This window comes from Festucalex cinctus, chromosome 10 (genome assembly GCF_051991245.1).
Source record: "Festucalex cinctus isolate MCC-2025b chromosome 10, RoL_Fcin_1.0, whole genome shotgun sequence".
In the NCBI taxonomy this organism is placed as follows: domain Eukaryota; kingdom Metazoa; phylum Chordata; class Actinopteri; order Syngnathiformes; family Syngnathidae; genus Festucalex; species Festucalex cinctus.
In genome coordinates, this window is record NC_135420.1 from 16,426,269 (window position 1) to 16,451,513 (window position 25,245).

General features: G+C 39.1%; 1 protein-coding gene across 1 annotated transcript in view; it reads right to left on the reverse strand.

Annotated features, from left to right (window-relative positions):
- Window positions 1-25,245, reverse strand: part of rnf220b (ring finger protein 220b) — a 33,774-nt gene that overhangs the window by 821 nt on the left and 7,708 nt on the right. The window contains exons 3-14 of the mRNA XM_077534217.1: window positions 10,717-10,846; window positions 9,976-10,018; window positions 9,801-9,893; window positions 8,517-8,559; window positions 8,156-8,245; window positions 5,063-5,106; window positions 4,680-4,767; window positions 3,104-3,200; window positions 2,340-2,399; window positions 2,200-2,261; window positions 2,028-2,112; window positions 937-1,045 (exon numbers count right to left, since the gene is read on the reverse strand). Of these exons, the coding sequence (XP_077390343.1) occupies window positions 937-1,045; window positions 2,028-2,112; window positions 2,200-2,261; window positions 2,340-2,399; window positions 3,104-3,200; window positions 4,680-4,767; window positions 5,063-5,106; window positions 8,156-8,245; window positions 8,517-8,559; window positions 9,801-9,893; window positions 9,976-10,018; window positions 10,717-10,846 (944 nt within the window). The remainder of the gene's footprint in view (window positions 1-936; window positions 1,046-2,027; window positions 2,113-2,199; window positions 2,262-2,339; window positions 2,400-3,103; window positions 3,201-4,679; window positions 4,768-5,062; window positions 5,107-8,155; window positions 8,246-8,516; window positions 8,560-9,800; window positions 9,894-9,975; window positions 10,019-10,716; window positions 10,847-25,245) is intronic.

Genomic DNA, 25,245 nt, shown 5'->3' on the forward strand with positions numbered 1-25,245 from the left:
TAATGGAAGATTAAAGTCATTTTTCTTCTCAAAATGATGACAAATAGATTGCAGGTATGAATGCGCATGTTAGTTAGAAGCCCCTGACATCAGGTATTTTATTTCTGAGATTTAATTTGAGGCCAGACCTAAAGAGATTGAAGCAACCCATTATTTGGTCCACAATTTGGGAAAATGTAGGCAACATAAATAAATAAATAAAGGTGGAAAAAAATAACAAATTAAATCAATACATTAAAAAAAAAAAAATCTTTTAATAGAATAGTAAAATTGGCAGCAGTATACAGTGCAAAGAGTCTTAAAAATAAACAGAATTAATCATTTTATTTTAAAAATATTAAAAATGTTGTTGTTGTTTTTTTTTACATGTATGAAGAATATGTTAGTTAAAAGCCACGCACATTTTCTCATTTTCAGAGATGTAATTTCAGGTCCCATTTAAATAGATGAAAACAACATCCATCCCATCTATCCATTATTTGTGTGGAAAATGTAAGCATGAAATTACAAATACAAGATATTATTATTTTATTTTTTTTAAATAAATTATTATTATTATTATTTAGACAACTCAACTTGGTAACAATAAAGAGTGCAGGCAGTCAAAATGTATTTTTTAAAATTATTTTAAACTTATACATTTATGTATTTTTAATATTCTTTCCAAAAAATCTTTAAATCTCCAAATTTGGAAATGGTCGTTTGACCATTTCTATTTATTTATTTATTTTTTATTTTTTTTAAAATAATGATTTATGTATGATTATTTTTGGTATAAAAAAAGAGATTCATTTCATTGAGCAGTGACTAAAGATAATAATAATAAAGTCTGACAATGCAAAATGTAAAGAAAACTTGTTTGGAATTCAAAGAATAGGCTAAAATTACAAACGCTTTCTTATCAACAATCGTCCCAAAATGAAGACATCCACTCACCATGCAGATGAGGCATTTAAATCTGTCTCCTTTACACAACTGTTTCTCCAAATCACGTATCTGAGCTTTAAGAGCGTCCAGCGAAGTCAGCGCACAGTCTTCTGAGAGCCTTCACACACATGCACGTGCACGCACACACACAAATAAGAGACCGCCAGTTAGACCCTGCATAGTCCTTTATAAATGAAGACATATTAAATTATTGGCTGGCCAACATGGACTGTGAGCATGAAATTTAGAAGCAATCAAAATTGGTTGCTTGTGCTGTCATTTATCATATGCTGAGGGATGGGGTGGGGTGGGTGCGCTTTGGAGAGACTGGGGGGAAGCGGGCTTGCTGATTGGGACCAAGAGAACAGATTTTTGCTGTCGATCTTTTTTTATGTCAATAACAGTGCTGGCACATATGAGTGGAAATAAAGTTTTATGTGATTGAAGGTTGCCAGGCATCATGAACTCAGTTTTGGTGGTCACTTCCATCATATTGTATGTATCAACTTCAACGGGATATGGAAGAATAAAAACTATGTCATTATAGTAGAAGAAATGTATTCGGGGAGAAGACATTTTTAAAGTGAAACCCTTCAAAACCCTACCAAAAGAAAGATTACAGCCTCTTATTTTTATAAAAATAAAAAAAAAAGGATATTTCTATCTGTTTCCATTTTGTAGCAATTAGCATTAGAATATAGCTAAGTTTCATCATTATTCACAAATCTGTTTAGAATTGTAGGGAAACGGCTTGTCTTCAACATGGGTCTGGTTGATCTCTTATACTCTGCTGCCATCTGCTGGCCGTTTCTGTAATTACTCCCATTGCTTCCCCGTTCTCTGCAGTTAAGAGGCTGCATCAAAGCTCTAGCATGAAAATAAATAAATAAAAAAGAAGAAAAAAAAGAAAAGAAAAACGTATAAATACGTCTTTGGGACAAAACATTTAATATAAAACGTATTTATACGTTTTTGGGTGCAAATTAGTTAAAAACAGGGGGAAATGTGGGGGTGAGGAAACCCTAAAAAAAATACAAATATTTAAAAATAAAAAAATAAAAAATAAAAATCTGTGAATATGCAAATCCACAGATGCTTACATGTCTTCGTCATCAATTTTGCAGGTTTTTGGGAGGACAGGTGTGCTTCCCTCCACTTTATCTCCACTACTGGTGGACGGACTCTCTACATAGACATGAATCAACGCAAAATTACAATATAAGAATATGCCAATGACTTGTCATTGTCATAATTCCTTTGAGCTCACCATACCTTCATTTGACCATTTGGAAATTTCCCGATGGACTCCAGAGTCAGGCAACGTTCCGACGCTGCTGCACAATAACAAAATGAAACATAAACTCAAAACGTTGAGAAGCTTCAAAGCGATCATGAGATTTCAAGAAACATACTTAGCTGTCGTCTCTTTGCTGTTTTCTCCAGAGCACGTGATCACATCTGTCTCCGTGTATCTAAAGCGAAAGTTAAGGAGAAAAGCATAAAAATACCAAAAGCACTGTAGCAAATTATAAATCTGACAGGAACTTATTTAGAGTTCCTTCCTTGTTGAGTTACAATATTATTTAACTCATTCACTGCCAGTCATTATAGAAAATTTTTACATTTCCAATACTCACGTGATATTACATTCAATAATTATATATAAACCGAATCTACCAAATAACAGAATAGACTCCCTACTTTTTGTCCCGTCCCGTTCTTTTATAATTGACAGCAGAAAAATGTAGGTTTGCCAAAATACAGCCATTTCTCCCATGGACTCTGAAACTGTGTTTATTTCCTATAAAATGGGGCAATGATGTCATCTACCGGTGGTTGGGCATCAGTAAAGTTGTTTCCAAGTTTGATATTTACAGTGGAGCATGCTCAGATTCGCCCCCATTTAGCACCGCTCTAAAAAATACAATTGACAAGTATACTTGTCAAAGGCAGTGAATGAGTTAATAGAATCATGCAAAATTTTTATACAAAAAATTGGGACAAAATGCAAATGTGAAAAAATGTCTATTACAGGTTTCAGCATGTTATTTTACAATTGAAAATACTGTTTCCTGCACTTTTGTAATTTATTTATTTATGTATTTACTTTAGCACAAAGTAAAAATAAAAAGCAATTGCAGGTAAATAAATAAATAAATAAAAACTTCAAGGATACTGTGCTCGTCCATACTCTAAGGTGTCGTCTCCATCCACGTCGAGGTCTGCATCGCTGTCCCGACCTTCTTTGGACGTGCTACTTACCAACATTGAACCTGCGTACACATGTTCACCAAAGTCAAGATTATGGTGAATTCAATTGAAATAGAAAGAGTGTATGAAAACAAATTTATTGGAGTAATTATTGATGATAAATTATGTTGGAAGTCACACATAGAAAATGGAAATGTCAATAATCATCGGGATACTCTATAAAACTAAGGATGTCCTGAACATGAAATCATTATATACATTATACTGTTCATTATTATGATCATATTTGACTTGTGTGGAAATCTGGGGAAATGCATATAAAACGAATACTAACCCTATTTTCAAATTGCAAAAAAAATAGAGCCATAAGAATTATTAATCGATCAAAACATAGAGAACCAACTCATTCACTATTTAGTAAATTAAACACAATGAAATTTTATGACTTAGTTGAGTTTAAAATAGCACAAATAATGTATAAAGCTTACAACAATTTACTATGCCACAGTACTCAGAAGCTATTTGAAATTAGAGTCCTTATGACATAAGGGGTGCAAGTGTCTACAAAAAAATCAAAATAAAAACAAATATTAAGCAAAGGTGTGTTCCTGTAAGAGGTGTTAATTTGTGGAATCGTTTTGGTAATGACTTGAAAAGATGCAAGTCAATTGTTGAGTTAAAAAAAATGTTTAAAAGTGATGTTCAAGAGCATTATTTAAATCAGACATGAGCTAGTAAAATTGCAGAAATCAATTTTTTTTTTTTTGATGTACCATTATGAGTGTAATGAAAATTGTATATGTGAGTATGAGGATGTATTATTATTGTGTATGCCTATGAAATTCATGTACATACGCTATTGACAAATATATGTATGTTAAAGTGTAATTGTTTATACGAGCAGGATTACACATTTTCTTTTATTGTAATGTATTAATTTATTGTATTAATAATGAAATAAGTTAAGAATAAGGGGTCGGACTAGATAAGTTTTTAACTTCTTCCTACTCCCTTTGGACATGTAAACCATCACGAATGATTGCTACGAGTTTCTTCTTTCTTTAAAGTTTTATCTGCTACTTGTTTATGTTCAATAAACAAACAAACAAAACAAAAACATTAATTAGTATAAACATTAACAACTCCAAAACCTTCATCATCCACATTATCTACAGACTTACTGAGATTTCCCATCACTTCGGCCATCTTTTTCTTAAGTTTTACTTCACTACTATTCCACTGCCCTTCCTACATTAACTTGTCAACATATTGAATTTATTTTTCAAATTGAATTTGGTCTCAATTTTCCAAAGATAAAATCCCGCTACTTTAACAGCGGTGTGTTGGATGCGTCTGTCTTCTGACAAGTTTGCACGTCAGAGCCCATCATTGCGTGGACACCAACCTTCAAGGCATGCTCTTCTTCTGTAATGTGGATTGAAAAGTTCAGTGCTTTTTCTACAACTGCCACTCAGTCGCGTTATTATCGTCCGATGCACAGCATGGCACGCACACACACACAAATACAAAACCACACCTACCTTTGAACCCTCCGACTAGCGACATCATCTGTATCTTCCGCCTTTCGTTCCACTCATCCTCCGATGGCGTCGTGTCTGCAGGGACCTCCTAAACAAACACACAAAGAAGAGCACATTTACATTTACACACATGAACGGCACACACTAGGATGATTGTCTTTCTGCTTCGAGTAGCCCCGGGCAGCGTTTTCATAACAAGTGAAGAGTTTTCACGTGAATACACGCTGACATGACAGTGATCCTGATCCCAACAGTGTCCTATATCAATCTTGACGCGCTGATATTTGGATATCTCCAATGACAATAAAAATGTCACAAAGTATGGTTTCATCTGTCTTTCACGTGATGAGGGGGAAAAAAAGAAAAGCTCAAGTCAACCGTACCTGCCCGTCGTCTGGTTTCCTCCGCTTCATTTTGCTGATCCTGACTGAGGACACAAGACAAAGACAAAGTTGAAGCCACATTGCTGTCATTGATTCTGATTCATATTTGATTAATTTCACTCAAAATGTTTAATTGTTTATCGGCATTGGGCTTATTTGCACATTAGAAATTGTGCTGTAAGATATTTCTGTTATTTCAGTTTCCATTACTATTTATTCTTAACACAATAAAAAAAAGTATATTTTTATTTTTACAGGGAATTAATATGAATTCTAGAATTATAATTTCTATGGATCACAAAGCATTTTGGGGAAAAAAACCCTGTATATTTATAAATATAAATATATAAAATAATGCAGTATGAATTAAAAATGAAATAAATTGATTGTTTTCAAACAGTTTAAACTTTAAACTGTTAAAGTTTACCTGATCGCAATTTCTTGAAAAATGTCAAAATAAAAGTCAAAAAATGATTATTATTTTTTTGTTTATGTTTTTCCTCCTGTAATTTATTCTTTACTCTCTTCTTGTGTTCATGTTAACAATGCCGCATTTTTGTTTCCAAAACTTCGAAATAAAAGCCAATACTGTATTAAGATATGCTTTTGTTTCTTTCCTCTAATTTCTACATTTTTTTGACAATTCAAACCATTCCAACCTTAACATTTATCTTATCCCAACTGCATTTTTTTCCCCAAAATTTCAAAATAAAAGTCTGCAAATTATTTTTTTGTTTTTCTCCCTCTAATTTAGAATTTTTTGACCAATTTAAATGGTTCCAATTTTACAACATTCATCTTATCCATGCTGCAAAATTTTTCAAAATAAAAGCCAATTATTTTTTATCAGCTCCTCCGCCCCATACTACGTTTAACATATTTTTTGACCAATTCAAACTGTTCCAACTTAAACCTTTTCAGGTTAACCATACAGTTTATTTATTTATTTATTTATTTATTTAGTTAGTTAATATTGCAAAATGAAACCCAAAAACTTAAGATGTTTTCTTCCTTTAAGTTCTCCACAATAACAGAATTTATTAAATTGACTGGAAAAATAAAGTACATTGATTTTATATGACCTTATTGCATACTGCTCCCCTTTTTTGGGTGAGCACTATCCTGTTGATATTATTACATAACACATAGACCCTGAAGCAAAAATATAACATACAATAAGAGCATGGCAAAAGACTTGTAGACTAAAATGATTGTGTGTCACGGCACCTCCACTTTTCTCTGTGATATAAAAGTTAACATGGCAGAACACCAGTAGCCCCTCCTTCCCCATTGGGACCACACTGACTGCAGATTGCAAGCAAGGGACATTAGGTTTTAGGACCCCTTAATTTCTGCATGACAGTGGCTCCTGACAGTGGGGTGACGGAGGGTGATGGTGGTGGTGCGCAGACACGCACGCACACACCCACACACACTGGGTCTGGTGGCCGTCACCCCGAGCGCCGCCGTGCCAGCAAATATAATGAGGGTTAAAGAGGCGGTCATAGATGAAGACGAGCTCATCAAACGGGAAAGAAGAAGAGAGAAGGAAAGTGAGAGGTTGATTAATCAACACAAGACACACTCGCACACACTCTTCTTCCTCTGATGTGTATTTAGAAGCTCATTATGGCGTCCTGTTATAAGCCCAATAAAGGCTAACAGACCTCGACAGCATTGGCAGTTTGAAGAGTCAGCGAGAAGATGAAAAAGTGCAGCAATTCCTCCATGTGGGAATTATTCCTTTCATTTATTATCACTATTTTGGAAATAGGTGTCAGCGTTTTAAGTCGTGTCTAAATATATGGATTTCTGCTATATATTATGAAAATGTGTTGCTTCTGAATGAGTAAGAAATGACAAGTAAAATGAGAAAAACAAACTTAAAAGCACCTTTCATGGGAGATTTATATATATATATATATATATATATATGGGCGGCACGGTAGTCGAGTGGTTAGCACGTCCGCTTCCCAGTTCTGAGGTCTCCGGTTCGAGTCCAGGCTCGGACCTTCCTGGGTGGAGTTTGCATGTTCTCCCCGTGCCCGCGTGGGTCTTCTCCGGGTACTCCGGTCTTCTCCCACATTCCAAAGACATGCATGGCAGGTTAATTGGGCGCTCCGAATTGTCCCTAGGTGTGCGTGTGAGTGTGGATGGTTGTTCGTCTCTGTGTGCCCTGCGATTGGTTGGCAACCAGTCCAGGGTGTCCCCCGCCTACTGCCCAGAGCCAGCTGAGATAGGCGCCAGCAGCCCCCGCGACCCTTGTGAGGAATAAGCGGTCAAGAAAATGGATGGATGGATATATATATATATATATATATATATATATATATATATATATATATATATATATATATTTTTGCACCCGAGTCCGAGTCACCTGATTTTGAGGATCTGCGGATGTTTTTTGTTTTTTCAACAAAACCATCCCAATAATTTTGGGGCGGGTGCCATCAAAAGTGCACAAAATAATAAATAAAACGTTTTGTTTGGAAATATGTTTACCTCTGGATTACTTTGTAGCCCCTAAAATAATAATGATAAAATTTAAAAAACTACCAAAAATTAAAACCCTGATCATTTTCTCCCGAAACGATCAGCTGAAAATGACGTGATTGGGACTCGGTTTCCGATATTGCAAGCCTTTTATTATTTTAATATTGCTGATTATGGCTTACAGAAAACTCCAGAAAATTCAAATATCCTATCTCAAAATATTAGAATATTTCCTCAGACCAAGTAAAAAAGAAAATAGGAAAATGCCATAATCATCAATATTAAAACAATAAAAGGCTTGCAATATTTCAATTGATTTGTAATTAATCCAGAATGTATGGCATTTTTGTAATTTAACTGACTTACAGAAAATAAAGGACTTTATCAAAGTATTCTAATTTATTTATATATATATATATATATATATATATATATATATATATATATATATATATATATATATATATATATATATATATTTATTTCAGCTTCTCAGCTATGTACCATAGATAAACTGTATACATTTTTTTTTTCATAAACTGTAATGCACTGTAATGTCTAAGTGTATATCCAATTTTGATCTGCGTTGTGCCTTACCAGCTTGTGTGCAGTCTAGGTGAGCTCCTGCGCTGTGGGGGCGTAATGGGGCGGATTTGACGTAGCACCTGCACCAGCAGAGGTCGTCGACTGTTAACATATCAAGAGGTCAAAGTTGAAAGGTTAATAACTCCTCTGCTCGTGTGGGCGCTAGGCCAATTTGGGAGGGGGGTTAAGGGCAGATGTGCGCACGCAACACAACAGAACACAACGGCCATGTGAAAAAGGGAAGACGACCGTATATTGAGAGAAGCGAAATAAATGCAGAGCTGTGCGAGTCTCGTGCTCATGACTTGTTTTTTTTATTGTGTCAGCAGCAATGAAAGAAAATATTTGCTTTCGTGAGCATGCATCCACATACCGTTTAGTCTCGTGTGTCTGTTGGCCCGCACACGCAGAAACGTCTGTATCAAAGATAAACAACAATGTGTCATACTACATGAATACTAATTATACGTTGAAACATAATTCAGGTGAAATAAAACGTCATTATGTCTTAGAATTTTTGTTTGAAGGGTTAGGCAGCCCTAGTGGTTAGCATGCGCGTCCCGCAGTTCTGAAGTCTTTTTTGGTTAACATTTCATGTTTTTACTTTTGTAACAAGCATGATATCGCCCTGTTATTAATCTGGACTAAATTAAACATTTATTTAAGCAGTTACAACATTAAACAGTCGCAAACCTGCAATTTGGACAGGAGAGGAAGTGTGAGCTCATTGTGACATCTGTATTTGATTTCTTCTATTTCCTTACAGTTACTCTTTTAGGAGTTAAGCGACTGGTACCAATGATGAACATATTACTTGTGAGTGTTGGCTGCAGCGTGTGATCATAAAACTGCTGAGTCACTGGCACCACATCAAGACCAGCAACAATGTTTATGATGTCGCTAACTACTAGCTGAGCAACCTTCTTTTTTTTTTTTTTTTTTAGCGCAATAATGAACAGAACATTTGGAAGCAACGCATTACATTTGCTGGTCGCAACATTAGGTACACTTGAATATAATTAGATCCAATACAAGGGCATGCAGTACATATGAAGTCTTTACACTGGTAAAACCGCATAGAACATATTGTCAAAAACAATTTTAGGTTAACTTCGCTTTATTACAAAAAATACAATCTATCATTTATGGAGCAATAATTGCACATTTCAAATTATACTGACAGAGCTGTAGGACTCAAACAATATATTTATTGTGTAGAACTGAACTGCAACGTAAAATTTTGTCCCTCTCATTGTGTAAAATCAGCATTCGCAAAAGTATTAGCTCCCTCGAACTTTTTAATCTTTTGCCACATTTCAGGCTTCAAACATGAAGATATAAAATTGGATTTTATGTTTGTGTGTAAAGGATCAACACCAAGTGGGAAACAATCATGATGTGCAATAAAATGTATACATTTTATCATTACGATTATTATTTTGCAACTAAATAACTGAAAAGTAGGGCATGAGAAATTATTCACCCCCTTTTCTCTCAGTGCAGCCTGCCTCCAGAAGTTCCCTGAAAATGTATGGATGTGTATTTATCAGAAGACTGGTTATTATGCTATTGTCTGGCCGTCCTAATGTTGAGTTTATTATTTTATACGTACCCCTCATTGGACGGTCGATTTTGAGATTTTGATCGTAAACTTCACCTGATATCGGTCAGAGTGGATGTCGTCAGCCGGTCGAGGGGGTGAGGTCGGAGAACTTCCTTCACGTTTGATGTGCAGAGAGAATGAAAGAGTCTAACAAGAAAATGTGACACAGAAGCGTTGAGGAGAAATGGATTCAATGCAAATCATGGAGGTATCATGTAAGCGTGTTTACCTTTGGCGTCCTCATGAGGTGGTCTTGCTGCACCGAAGTGACGCTTGTGAAATGCAAAGTAAATAATACATGAGCACCCATGCAAATAAAGAATATGAAACATATACAAACGCACATAGATACAATATGCTGTAAAAACAAACACAATGTGGTTCTATAAACATCAACTCGTGAACAGCCGGCTTTATCTTGCCTAAATTTGCATGTAACCTCCTTTCAAATCGTTTCACTCAATCTTCCTCACACGGCGACACACGTACATTACATGGTTTATATCCACGCACACACATGTATACAGTGTCTCTGTGGGCAAAGTTCAATTTGAAACCATTACTGTCCACCAAGTGGTCTTTAAGCAGATTTGGACTGTAATGTCTTTATTGGAGAGATCCTTCTTATGGTCAAAGCAGCAGTGTGTGCGTATGTATGTGTGTGCGCAAGCAAGCATGTTAGCCTCCAAGCATCTATTAGTGGGACATTATTTGCCCGCTGTATGATTTGTCGCCTGGGGGCCGAAGCCCGCAATATGAAATATGTACGGAACAATGAGGCGGCTTGTAAACATTGCACACAGGTGACAGAGAGGATGGGATAAACCATTTGAAGAAATGACAGGGGTGTGGGGTTGACTGTTAGGTTTGCATTAATCATCGGGACAACAGAGGAAAACAGTGATAACGTGACAAATGCAGGAAGTTGGATGGGAAATTACAATCATGATATCTGATCACATTGTGGTACCTGATTTGAATCTGGCTGAGTTTGGCTAATTCCTGTTCCATGTGCTCTTGCAGCTCCCCTGGTCTCAGAACGCTCTGACACACTGGACACACTGGCGCCCCGGCATCGAAAAGCACCTTCACTTTGCCACCTGCAGATGTTCAAGAGGTGAAGTTAGCTTAGTTGGTTCATTTTCATTTCCCCAACATCTGACGCAGACCTTGGGCAACGTCCGAGCCAGTATGACTCTATCACTATTTGTAATGCTCATCGATGTATCGTGGTCTTACAACTGAGCTATCCAGTTGCTAACTAGCTAGCTATGCAAAGTAGGAGCCCCAGAGACGATGCAGCAGTATATTAGCAGTGTGTAAGATGCTGGCGGGCAAGGTGTAAATGGAAATACTGGGTAACCTGGCAATAGTGCTTCACTCAAGTGAGTTCTCCGCAATATCCATCTGGTACCTCTGCACAGTAATTTGGTCGAGAAAGGCGGGACATTCTGTACAATAATTCAAGCTGATTGGACGATACGACATTGTACACGTTTATATTAACCAATCATAGCCACGGGTGAAAATTTCGTTCATGTCGAAGGGGGGGAAAGCACGAACATCTCACCAGCGAGAAATGAACGAAGCGCCTCTCGCTGTTCAACATTCATCAAGAAAACGGTGAGTCATTCTGCGAAAACAGAATTAATTGCAGCGTCCATTTGTCCATGTTAGGTTTGTTTGTTAGCTCTGGCGTTGGTACAGGCTTCCTTGTTTCGTCACAGTTGCGTATCATGTCCCCAAACACGATGTCACTCTGTGATTGGTCCGGCGGATATCTGCGGGAGCCTTACCAGATGTATTCTCCGGAGTTGTGAACTCACAAATACCGCGAGAATTCATCTTGCAAGAGGAAGGTTACCAGAAGACAGCAGTTATGATAGATGTACTTGTAGTAATCCCGAATGATAGCAACAACTGGAAAAGAGAGCAGAGAAATCTGGAGAAATACCAAGTGGTGCCACTGGGGGCTCCGACATCTCAGTGCAGAAGAGCACAATGCTAACAATAAAGATGTTTGAAACACCTAGTTGGGACTTATGATGATTCTTTTTTTTTGTTCCATTTGTGTCCTATTCTAATGAATATACATCAAAATATTACTTATATTTGTTGTGTAGTTAATTACAATTTCTTGCCAATGTTGAGAAGTTCAAACAATGATAGTTCCCCCATGTGGTTGTGTGTGTTCTCGAGACTGAACTATCGTACTGACAGATAGTGGCGGAGAGAGTGAAACGGGTACACACACAAACACACACAGCAGTGTCTCCCTGCCGTCAGTGTGTCGACATCATAGTCTGTCAATAGGAACATTACCCAGGAGGACCGCTCGGCCCATTGGGCCACGCTGATGGATTACTGCCATAAGCAGCCAGCTGGGATCCCCAGGAGCTCCACTATATCAAGATTTTACCTAGTAGATGAGGTGATTTACTCCTGAAAGCCATCAATCACTGAGGGCTAGTAGGCAAGACACACCTAATTTGCCTTCTCTGCACAGCGAAGGGAAAGGCAACGGTTATCCTTTTTAAACTAGATTATAACGAGCAGGTTTGGACAGTTTTGTGGAGAGGGAGTACCTGATTATCAGGTTGGTCAAACAAAATGTGTTAGTAAGAGGGATTCTATGACATCAATAGTGTTACGTGTCCCCTTAATGTGCAGCTAAATAGGACAAAATGCCCTCTAAATAAAACATGGGGTGGAATATAGAAAGTGGTGTGGTGTCCTTGAGAGAGTGACACTTCTCCTTGTGTCCCCCCCCCCCCCCCCCCCCCCCCATCACACCTTTTTTGCATCCCCTTGTGGAAGCCTAAATGACTTTTCCCGACATGCATCGAATGCTCCTGCGCTTTCTGTGCTCCGCCGCCCGGAACATGTCGGCATCAGTAAACAATGAAATCTCGGTGCTGAAATTGAATTTATAACCACATTACCTGCACAGATAACGTCTCTGAATGGCGCCGCGATAAGAGCAATGGGATTTGATTTTCAGGTGTTTTATTGGTCCACTTTTGGGATTCCACTCCCCCCCCGACCCCCTCCAACTGCAGCCTCACCCCGCATCCTTCACCTTTGATCCACACCAACATCGGATTAAATGTGTGTTTTGTTGGAGTGTTTGCTGAGTTGCTGCTTGTACGTAAGTGACAGTAGCTGCTTCGCGACCACCACTATTTTTACACGTTTCCAACCCCCTTCTCCTGCCCACATAAACGCTGTCAGTTTCTGTCAGACTCAGACCCTCTTCAGCCTGGGGGGTCTCAGACACATAACGGGGGGCTGTAAAACCTGCTTGCGGGGCTTATAAACTGCTCTCTCACTACAGCAACCGGCTCGGATGGATTGTTGGCGCGCTGTTGTGGGTCGTGCCCAGTTTGAAGGGCCCATCATCTAATGGATTCACTGCGTTAGTGTCTCTGATTGTTTCCTTTCTCTTTCCTAGAGGTGTCTCGCCAGTTCAGAACCTCCCTTTTTGGCTGTCTAGGATCCAGTATGTCCTTCATTTGTTCACCTCAAGTGTCATGCCTATAAACTTCATGTGCATCACATTGAAACAGATTTAAGTGCAATGTTAAAAAAAAAAAAGATGTGTAATTTTAAGCCTAACATAAGCAAATACATGGCGCTAGTGATGCTGATCAATAAATTGTCTTGCAATAGATTAATTGTCACTATGCAGAAAGCACAATCGACTGATTAACTGAGTGTTAAAATTCATGATGATTGTATGGAATCGGAAGTCTTGAACCAAGTGAGGCAAAACGGAGTGAAGTATTTAGCTGCAACCAAGTCGTTGGTGATGCAGTCGTAACTAAGTATGCGATATTAACGGAAGTTGATCTACATCTACGCAGACCTCCGCTAAGCCACAACATGCTCAGTAGTACAATGGCATTGAAACAGAGGTTCAAATAGTTGAAGTCGGTATGATGACAAAACCAGGATTACCCGCTGACATTTAACAACTAACCTGATGCAAATGGAAAATTACAACATATTTTAAGACCAATTTTTACGAAGAACAAGTTTTACCACTGTACGGAAGCATGGAACTCCACCATGTGGAATCTTTGATTGGAGATTACATTAGAACGTATTTGTATGAGTATGTTTGAAGTCGAACGTATTTAAATTAGTTCGAACGTACTCGCAAATACGTTTAAACATACCTGAGACTACGTTTGAACTTACTTGTAAGCTAAATGCTACAAACATCACATTTTCCCATAATGCCATAGGGTATTACTAGCATGTGCACGGATGAAAAAAATAAAGCTTTTTATTTCATTTCATTTTATTTATTTAACAGGGGCATTGCACAAAACGTGTTGCACAGACCAGAAATAGCTAGAAGCTAATTCATTGTAGTCCTTGGTCAGAAGCAATGTAGCAGAAGCAGTTTTATTTTAACATTTGGCCCACATTATACCAATGTTTGAAATTTAAGTTAAAAAAACATTGTCTATGATTTATTATTATGTCTGTAGTGCATGATTTAGGCTTGACATTTTTTTCCTACAATGCAACAGGGTCGTATTGACTTACAAGAAATACCCCGTGGCGTGGCATCATGGAAAAATATGCTGTTTTGTTTGTAGCATTTAGCCTTTAAGTACGTTCAAATGTATTTGCGAGTATGTTCAAACGTATTTGTGAGTCTGTTTGAACATATTTGTGAGTACGTTTGAACGTAGTTGTAGACTAATTGCTACAAACATAAATATGCTCCAAATATGTTAGAAGGTACACCCCGGTCAAAAATGTTTACTTAACATTGGCATTCCATGCTTCCATATGATACTAGGGCCAGTAAATACAGATACATTAAAATTGAACAGTTTGCACAAAATTGTGGCTGATGACATTCAGTTGAACTTCTCATGGTTGGAAGTTTGAAATGGAGTTCTGGAATTCTTCTAGATCACCGTGATTAAAAAGGAAAAAGATCATGGACCAAGCCTCGCATCAGAATGTAGAACGTGACATTGTACAAGATCATCTTTGATACCATATTTTTCACCCCTTTTAAAATGAAATGCGTGTAGTGGGTCACAGCGGCACAATGTCCAGTACTCATCCCTGCAGCAACAAGATCAAAATCCCTCTAAAAAATCCTCAAAACATCACGTCCCCTTCCCTAAGGGCCCTGGTAATGGCCGATGCCAGCGCCCATATGACGGCTGCCACTTCAGCAGATGCAGATGGAGCAGAGATGCCTAACGTGACCTTTAGTGAATGCCACATCACATCAGGCCGGGATGTCACCCGCTGACATTATGCTAGGGCATGAAAAGGCTGTTCTACAGGGAAGACATTGTGACGAACAACCCTAAACCCGCCGGCCCCCTCCCACCCATTCCTCTTGGCAACAAACCTGTGGATGCGGTATAATTTTGATTGACATGATGCAGCCCAGACAGCTTTGAATGGCAGGAGGCACGCAAGCAAACAACCCAAGCAGAACACGGTGCTTACTTTGCGCAAGCTGGGTTTTTCACTACCGATAAAGTGCTGAGACAAGTCAGTCCAAGCGGCACCATTATCCCAACCATCAAACAATTCCTTTAAGCACATCAAGAAAACCCTCTATGAAGCGGTAACAAGCACAGACTCTATATAAGCAGTAGGCATGCAGAGATTTGGGTGGGGGGGATTCAATTAACGCTTGGTGTCAAACTCTGCACTGGTTGGTAAGTAGGCAAGTCCTTGGCGCACTTTCAGAGACATAGTCCTATAAAAGCCACTGGCTCCTGCCACACCTGTGCCACACCCTACAAGACGGCCTGCTTCCAATTTAAAAGCATCATGCAGGATATTAGTCAGGACTTTTTGCCATCTGTGAGGTAGAGCTAAGCTCTACAGAGAAGAGAGGGGAGGGAAAGTATGCAGGCCGCCGTTTGTTTTTTTATTGGGGAAATAATGGCCTATTGAGAAGTTTGGTATTTAATGAGCAACATAATAGGCCCTGTAGTAACACATCTGCTACCAGCTCAGTCATTTCCTCCACTTTCAAAGCTGCTTTGAAACGTCCACTTGCCTTTGACACAGTTTCGGGATACTGTATCTGTGTTCTGTTAATTGCGTGACAGTGCTGTTACAAGCTTGAACAAAGGAGAAGAAATTCTTCTGTGGGGTTTGCCCTCAGATCGCCTGTCTCTGTCCAATCTAATTCCAGCATCCTTCAAAAAATATCCCTCTGACTGAGCGATCAATTGTATTTAATGTGTTAAAGACACTTGCCACAACCACAGCAACCTTTGCCCCTTGCGCAAATCAATGCCTAGTTAGATCGCTAATGATCATTCATTGACTAATAAGATCTGTATCAACCTCTTGTAGACCATTGATTGGCCTTTGTCCTCACTGGTTCTTTGGGATTTATGTGGAGCTGCCACATGTGATGGGAGGCAACAGCTGCAAGTCCTCGGGAATCAGATGATGAAAAAGCTCCTGGTGGGGATGGACAGGAATCCTTAACCTCAAATGGACTCATTCTCAGGCACCTCAGGCGAAATCCCTTTTTCTTTCCTGACCTACAGATCAATGGACATAACCTATCTGACCGCGGGTCAATCAGCGCACAACCCCAAATTTATCTCAGTCTCCCTCTCACCCTTTCTCTCTCTCATCTTCTCCATTAGTCACCACAATTGTTCAATCAGGTGCGGGTGTGGCCCAGCATGCATGAGTCCAATCATGTCGTTGATGGAGAGTGGACTGGGTAGCTGCTCGACTCTGCGGCCACGTTTCCCTTCCCAGGACCGGAGGGCGAAGGATCGAACCCTGCCTCTGCACTGTTCCAGACAATCAATCTGGCCCTCATTGAGATGCACGGCTCAATGATCTGTGATAGTGAATTACAGATTGGAGAGAGCTAGTGCAAGTCAGGAGCTGTCCTTGGCCATTTGCAGTGATATAAAGCTACTTATGTGCTCACTCACAGCAAATCTACACGTCAGCTTGAAGACTTTTTCTCAGGTAATTACCTCGGATTTAAAAACATTAGAGTAATGACCAGCAAACTGCAACAGTGAACAGTCACTAGTCATGGGAATCAGCGAATAATTAGCAAAAACATTTGCCAATGTGACCAACATTCTTACAGATCAATAAATAACCCTTTCACAAAGGACAACATTGGAGGACAAAAAGGTTTTGATTATAGAGTCCGATTCATTCTCATCTCTGCAAGTGACTGATGGATTCTGTTAGCTAATCAACAGCATGTGAGCATGCCTCTAAGTAGCTTAGTTTTAGCTAGATAGCTTTGCCCTTTAGTTTTTGTAACACTGTGGTTATACCAAACAAAGGGTCTCTGTGCAGATCAACCATTACAGAACCCTTTTGTCAACAGAAAAGCTATAAAACTCAACTTTCCTGCTGAGTGGAAATGTAGCTAACGCTAATGGTGGTCTTGCTAATCATTGTGACCAGTAGATAGCGGAGTAGACACACATATTGCACCTCATCAAATGTAAGCCCTTTGTATGTTTCAAGAATATTTTTTTTTTAATAATGGGGTATATGCCACGGAAGAGGCGGGACGTGATTTTGCACATCAGTTTTTTTCCGGTCCGGGTTGCAAATGCGCAACCCAGGGGCACAAAATCGGAAGCAAAAGTATTTTTGATGCAGCCCACACGTCGCAAACAGAACCGGAAACAAACTGTTGTGCAAAAAAACAGTCCCGCCTCTTCCGTGGCATATACCCCATTCTTGTTGACAAAAAGAACCAAAAATACATTTTAAAATCCCTAAGAATTCCAAATGTTTTAAATAATTTCAATTCCTTTTAAAATGCTTACGCATCCTTACTGATCTGAAACCAGATACAGACCTCAGGTGTATATGAGTTATGCATTTATTTCAAATTGTATAATTCTTCTTCCTAAAACATTCTTTTAAGCATATGAAACGCAATGGAGCTCATACTAGGGGCAATAAAATGCCAAATTCTGCCTTCCGCCGACCCATTTGCCGTGCCGTCAATCTGACAGGATCAAGAAAGCAAGCGAGTGCAGAAAGAGAAAGAGCAGTTCACCGGTGGCTTGTCACTCATTCTGATGTCATCAACCTGCACTCACTCTGAAATATACTGTCACATTGTATCACACTGCCAGCTCTTGAATCTGTCTCAACACAATAAATCAATCAGCTGCCATGTTTTGTTTGAGCTAAAATAAAGTCATGATTCTCTCCTGCCTCTCAGTTTTTACATTTCTACTAAGGTATAATTTTTCTTTCTGTGTAGGCTACCATTCGATGACACAACTTTAAAAATATATACAGTATATAGTAAAGTTTACCCTTAGTTTAAGTGTCTTTTAAAAGTGTGTGCCAATTTCCAAACTTTTTTTAAGTTATTACTAAATGATGGGACATTTTATACAACACTGAGTTCAACGCCAGAAGCAGAATACTGTTTTCATTATGGAACTTAAAACTTCAAATGAACATAATGTATTTTCCGTCTAAAAACTGGCAAGGGTCAATGGGTACAAAATATATTTGACAATGTAAATGCAAACCTGTAATCGTGCCATTTTGTATCTGAAAGTATTTGCGCTCCAATCATCTGGAAATGTGATCCAGCCAAAACATATCCCACCCACAAAAGAAAACTTTGCTTTCCCCTCACACACGCTAACCCTCATAAAGTATGTAGCGCAGGTGAAGATATTAGATATTAAGACGCAACGTCAACACAGGTGAGTTGAAAGCTCTTTAAAACCACCAGCATACTCCAAGAAGGCAAATAAAAGGGCACGTGACCACAAAACGGCCCGCATCCGTCTCTCCCGTCAGAACCTCAGAATTTGTGTCGTTTACCGCCCCGTAACGTTTTCAAGCCTTTCGGCCTCATCGAAAGACATCATTCAGAGATAAGCCACCACTTGACCAGATAACATCCGATACTGTCCAAAACATCGTGTTGACTGCTGCTGGTACCTCAAGAGAACATGCACCTGGCGCCGTGTGATGCACCTGTGTTTGGGTTAGTCACACTTCCTAAAGGATGCTATTGTGTCTGCCTGGATGAGCAAATACATGATGGATCTTATCTCCAGTAAGAAACATACTGTATATTTAACAGGAAGTGATTGAGAGTCATGTGGGGGGATTTAAACTGCTCATCAACAGAGTTAAGATGGCCTCATATCACTTCATAACGGATATGTGTCGATCCAAAAATGTGTATCGGCATTAAATAGAAATTGGGCACTTGGACCTGCAGTTTAAAACCTGCAATATGTGCTATGTTTAGGATTTTCAGGATGATGGGCACAAGTATGCAAGTATGCCTACATGTCTATAAACACACCATTGTCTACAAACACACTAATGTTTGGATGCTTTCGTGAATTTATCACTTACACACACACACCAACCATGTAGTCTCGAAGCCCCCTGTCAATAAGCGATCCGATCTGTCAGCAAGCACAGAAGAAGAACAAAGCGGCCTGCGGCACCGCCTGCGGGTATAGATCCTCTTGCCTGTGTTCTCCCTGAGTGAGGTTAACACGGGAGCCGCTATCACTTCAATCTCTTCTACTTGACTCATCGGAAGGTTTCAGCTGCTGCTGCTACTGCTAATGAGGTTGGACGCTCAGGGCCCCGCCAAGAGTCCGAATGTCTTGGAGGTTCACTCAGATACATTTGAAATTAGAGCTGGAGATGGACCTTTCCACTAAAACGCTCACTAAGGGGTTGATCAGGGCCACATATTAAGGCTTGGAATAAACGCCTTTGCACCACAGTTTGCGGTTCAAAATTTGTATTTTGTGCACATTAAAATACACAACCATCAAAAGAAAGTAGAAGAAGACAAACCACGGAGACGGTTCCAAAAATGCTTCGCTGGGCTCACGTCATGTACTGTGGGAGGTCGGAGGTCAAGGGAGATGCTGTGCAACTCACACAGAAGCAGCTAGCTTGGGCTGGCTAGCTGGCTACTAGTGTGCCTAAAACTCGTGGAGTCGCTCCTGAGTCAGTAATCAACACCTGCATGTCGGCAAATAAGCTACATGTCTGACAAGTGTCTTACTCATGAAGGGATGGCGAGAAAAGATGGCGAAAACAAGCTAAATGTTAAGCTAACCCAAGAATCACACGGCTAGCACGTTTAACAGCACAAGTGCTTGCATTAATTAGGTTCACCTACAGAACTTAATGAGACTTAATATAAAAGATGTATCAGTCTAAAATGTATGACCATATTTAGTTAAAAGACATGACCAAAATATTAGATAGACAGCAAACAATGGGTTGATACCGTATGATGCATTGCAGTTTTTGGTTGTATTAAGCTTTACATGAAAATGATTTTCTAAAATGACAATCAATGAATAATGCCAATCAAGTGGTTCTCTACCTTTTCCTTACGTTGAAGGGCTACATTGGCACTATTTGCATTGAAACAATCCACGGCGCATCTCATAATTATTCAATGATTGATTGGCAATTTCACTAATAGAGTCACGGGTGAGACAATAGGATGTGTGAAACTGACTCTGCGCTGTGACCCAGCCCGGCGGCCTCACAGCAGGCCTGCCAAGCGCTGCCTGTGTGGTCTATGGGGACAATTAGCACAATCTCCATACTAATGGCGGCTTGTAATGGACACCGCTGAGCCTGTGTGTGTGCGCGAGAAACTGGTTGCATAGGCGCATCTCCTTCGTTTCTTGTGTGTATGTATCTGTGGTCACTGGTCAGTCAGCAGTATTTTAGCAAAGTGACCAACACCCCCTGCCCCCTTCTTCTCAACCACCCTGTAGGCTTGCAGCTCCAACCCTGATGCCTGGCCACTCATTAGCACCATAATAAAGAGTTGAGACGACACATAAAAGGTTATATACTGCTGGACGGCTGTTTTCCTACCAATTATAAAGCATGTGATTTACGGCCCAGACTCAATGCTATTCTCTCAGGAGGAATGGGGGAGAGTGTTTACACCCATTGCGCGACAGGGTCGATCCTGGTCAACTTTGACCTTTAAGGCAGGAGGGGCGATTCTACCATTTGACCTTTAGGCGTGCTTAGCCTACAGTCAGAATGCCAAGCAAACAGTACGTTACAATTAGTGCATCAATAGAACAATAATAATGTACTTCACAATATTGCATAGCGCAAAAATAATGCCAATTCAATAATAAACATAAACATCTATTGTGGATCTTGAACTGTTTGCAAATATCAACATTTGGCAAGTTGTATTTGTGGTTGTTCATCATATGGTACAGGTTAAGCTGGAACACGTCAAACACATGTTGCCCAAAATGACTGTTTTACAATACTTCGTCCTTTTTGTTTAATTTCACAGGAGACAGAAACATCAGTAAAAAGTTTTTGGGAGGAATGTCTAAAAGTCATCATCTTCATGTTAATGTATACAAAGAAAAAACAACTGGCAAAAATCTGCTGATAATAAAAGGGCTTATGTCACCCAATTAAAACAACTGCGAATAATTGGCTAGGTCCTATGATTTGATACAATGGGAAATTATTAATGCATATACAATACATGTACACAATGTGTTAATTACAGTGCAGTACAGTATACATTTTTTTTCCTGAACTATGAAGACCAAATGAAGTTAAAATGGTCAAAACAACTGCGGTACTCACCCTCACAAATGGTAGCTAGCACACTAAAAGACTTCGGAAAGCTAGCATAAATGAATACAGCTAACAGGCATAGCTAATCTTCTATATCGTAACAAATAACACACATCGGAGCTAATTCTCACAGAAACAAACCAATACAATACTATAGAACTAAGCATATAAATGTGATTGAGATGCTTAGAATGGCTCTCAATTTAAACCGGTTTCATGAATGTTAATTAGCATCAAATCCAACAACAGCTGTGTACAGGGAACAGAGCAGATATATTGTTGTGCATTCTGATGAGCATAATTCTCTTTCAGGTCTAATAAAATGTAATTTTACTACACAAAACGTTAAATGAAAGGTTTAAAAATATCTGTGCTTTAAAAAAATAAGTATAAAACTTGTGCAAGTGGCTACATGAGCTAAAATGAACTTTTCCTTGAGCAAGTACGGCTGTGTAAAGTTTGACGTGTTGAGTTAAAACATCAGTTTTCACGCATACATACATCTTGACATGCCACTTCATTTTTGATAAAACACTTTTAAAAAATGCAAACAATGGCTTAACGTCACAGAACGATGTCAAAAGATTGTGCACTGGGGGAGGTAAAGCCATCAAGCCTGGCATGCCTTTTTGACACACTTGGCTTTTGTCAAGCTCCTCCACAGCTGGAAGACTCGCAAAAAAAAAAAAAGAAACAAAAAAGCACGAGCGACATGCTGTAATGAGGTCTGTCTGTGACACGAGGCGAACGCACACCGAACACACACACTGACACACACAGAGTGAGCGGCATGTGTTTAACCTCAACGTTTGCCCTCTCTGACATGTCGATGGGCCCGGCGCTGATTTGTTGGGCTCGGGGGACAATGCGAAGGATGTTGTGTGCGTGCTGCGTGCCACTTCTGAGGAACACGCGATTCGATCTCCAGAAATCCCCTTCCACCGTTACCCTGACTCTTTCCTATGCACACGTATGCGTGTGTGCGGCACTTTGATGTGAGATGAGAAGCAGCTGCAAAGCAGGTTGATCAGGTACTTGGACAGAGAGGTGGAAAGAAGAGAAAGCGGCAGAAAACAGAAAGAAGAAGAAAAACGAGGGTGTTGTTTTAAAGACCCCTGGGCCTTGGACTCATTATGACCGACCCCCTTCCGTCGAGCCCATCACAGTGGGACACGGAGGCAGATGCAGTGACGACAAGATGTGTTATGACTCGTGATGGTCTAACAGGTGCTGATGGTCACCACAAAAAGAGCTCAGCAGACACACACAAACGCACGCACACACTCGTGTCCCCCTGCTACTGTAAAAACCTCCTTCTGGACTGATAGCGATCCGTTTTTTTTTTTTTTTTTTTTTTTTTTTTTTTTTTTTTTTTAATAGCGATCCTGTCTGTCTCCGGCAATACGTGTGGTCCACATCCTGACACACACACACACTTTTGGAGACACAATTGAATCTGTAGATGTATTGCAAGATACACACACAGACACACTTACATGCACAAATCCTAAATAAAAAATATGAATAGTTTCAAGCAACTTTGGTTATTTTCCAATTTGTTATGATTTTTTTTTTTTTGGGGGGGGGGGGGGGGGGGATTCCAGAAGAACATAATAGAAGTAAAAAAATATTCCGCTACAGGATGTATAACATTTTCACGTCTTAATTTTATTTAAGAAATTCAGGGCGCTAATCAACGAACCATCAGGCTTCCCGTTCTGTTTCCCTCTGCTGGTGATTGTTGTTGTTTGCGTGTTTCTCTAACTTGTAACTGAAGACAAATTCTTTGTGTGTTTACCTACAGTACTTGACCAATAAATCTGATAAAGTTTTTTTTCCATACAAAACACAACAACAACAACAACATCAACAACTATGGTATTAACTTTAATAACATAGTGTATGGTGAAAGAATAACCCAAAGGTAATTAGTATCATAAGCATTTCTCAATTGTCTGACAAATGTAAGAAGAACATTGTATAAGCAAAAAACAAAAAACAAAAAAAAACAAACAAACAAACAAACAAACAAACAAAAAAAAAAAGCAGCATTCACCACACTTATTTTATTCTAGCTTTGTTTTTATTATTTTATTTATTATTTATTGCCATTCAACTCCTTCTACATTACTCGGCCGATTCAAACCACTCCAACTTCAACATGTTCCAAAAATTCCCACTACGCAAGCTATTACTTTTTTCATTCAAAACATTCACCATTTCCCCACAAGTCAAAATTTCTGACCCCAAAATCCCCATTCATTCGCAATGAGACATTTAACAATTCCTTACCATTACAAATTACAAATATTCTGCTCATTCAAGATCAATTATTCAAAATTTCAGCAATTATTTGATGCTTGCTGAGCTAAGATCTGGCATGGTGTTATGGCGACAAAAACAAAACAACAACAACAAAAACGGATGCTTTGTGTAACTACATTATTTATTTATTTTTTTATATATAAAATGTGTATGTCAAACAACCAGCAAATTTCTATAGTTAAATGTTGCCTTACAATAGAATGCTTATACTGCCATGTCTAAGAGAGCTTCCCAATCAGAGTAACCTCCCAAATAATACAATTAAAATATATATATATTTTTTATTTTATTTAAAGAGCACCAAATGTTGACCAAAAAGTTGTACACTGAGCGACCACACAATCGCCGTATCTAAATCTAAATACATGACAAGTAAAAATCCATCCTCCCTCTCTCTGGCCCTGATGTAAAGGATGAAGGGAAGGAGGGAAAAAGCACTGAAGAGTTCCCCCTCCTGCCAAGATGAAAGCCTCTTTTACTTGGGAGAACATTAGGAGAACAAACTACCATCACTACAGGAGGGGAAACAGTCAACACATCAAACACAAGCAACCATTAATATTGTAATTCTTCCTCCCGGAGCGTTTGAAACGCACAAGAAGACTACCAGTGTGGTCAGTCAAAGAGCTGCTTGAAAAGGACACTTCACTTGAGCGTGTTTGTATTTTCTTTTGCCCAAAACGTGGATTTTCTGCAGGATTTTGGTTGCTCTTAAAATGGAATCAAGTCAAAATTTGGCAGTCTGTGTAGTTGTTCGCTTTACACTTAACACAGAGCAGTGATAAAAACATGTATGCAAAGTTAATATGTATAAATAAATCGGCTCATAATCTTTATAGTGCTCTTCTGGGGATAAATTCTTTAGTACTGTATGTTTCTCAGGCTGTGTTAGCATGTGGAAACCAATAGCTATAGGCTAACCCAAGATTTCTTTTGATCTAAAGTGGTGCGTCAGTACTGACGGAAGGCCCATGGTGGATGGCCGTTTTAAGGAAAACCTAAAAAAACTGACTATGCACCGAGGGAAGTGTGGTTTTCATCTGTCACCGGAATCGTCGCTAACCGGGTCAGTACCGACGACAGAGTGCATTTTACGTCAGGCATGTTGTTGTACAGCTAAGGGGTCTTATATACAAAATGTATTGAGTTCGTTTGACTGTTTGCGGCAGTATTTGCGGCAGTTATGAAGGTGGCTCCTCCTACACGGCAACATTAGTGAGGAAGGAAAACAACAGAAAAATAACAGATGACTGACTGACAATTATAGTTTAGTTCGGCTTGAAATTATGATGGATTGACGATCTCTTCTGGCAATCGTAAGAATTCTCTCCAAACCAGACGTCTATCATAATACCAAGACCTACCTATGAAGGTCAGTATGCCGCTACAAGGGCATTCAGACTGCCACAGGTTTATAAAGATGAAAAAAGCTTAGAAGCTAGGCAAACATTGAGAGTATCTCATTACAGATGCGCATTTTGCGTCATTTTTTTGTGATGAATTTGCCAGAAGTTTGCAAAGAACAAGTAAGCATACAAGCTAGGCTAAC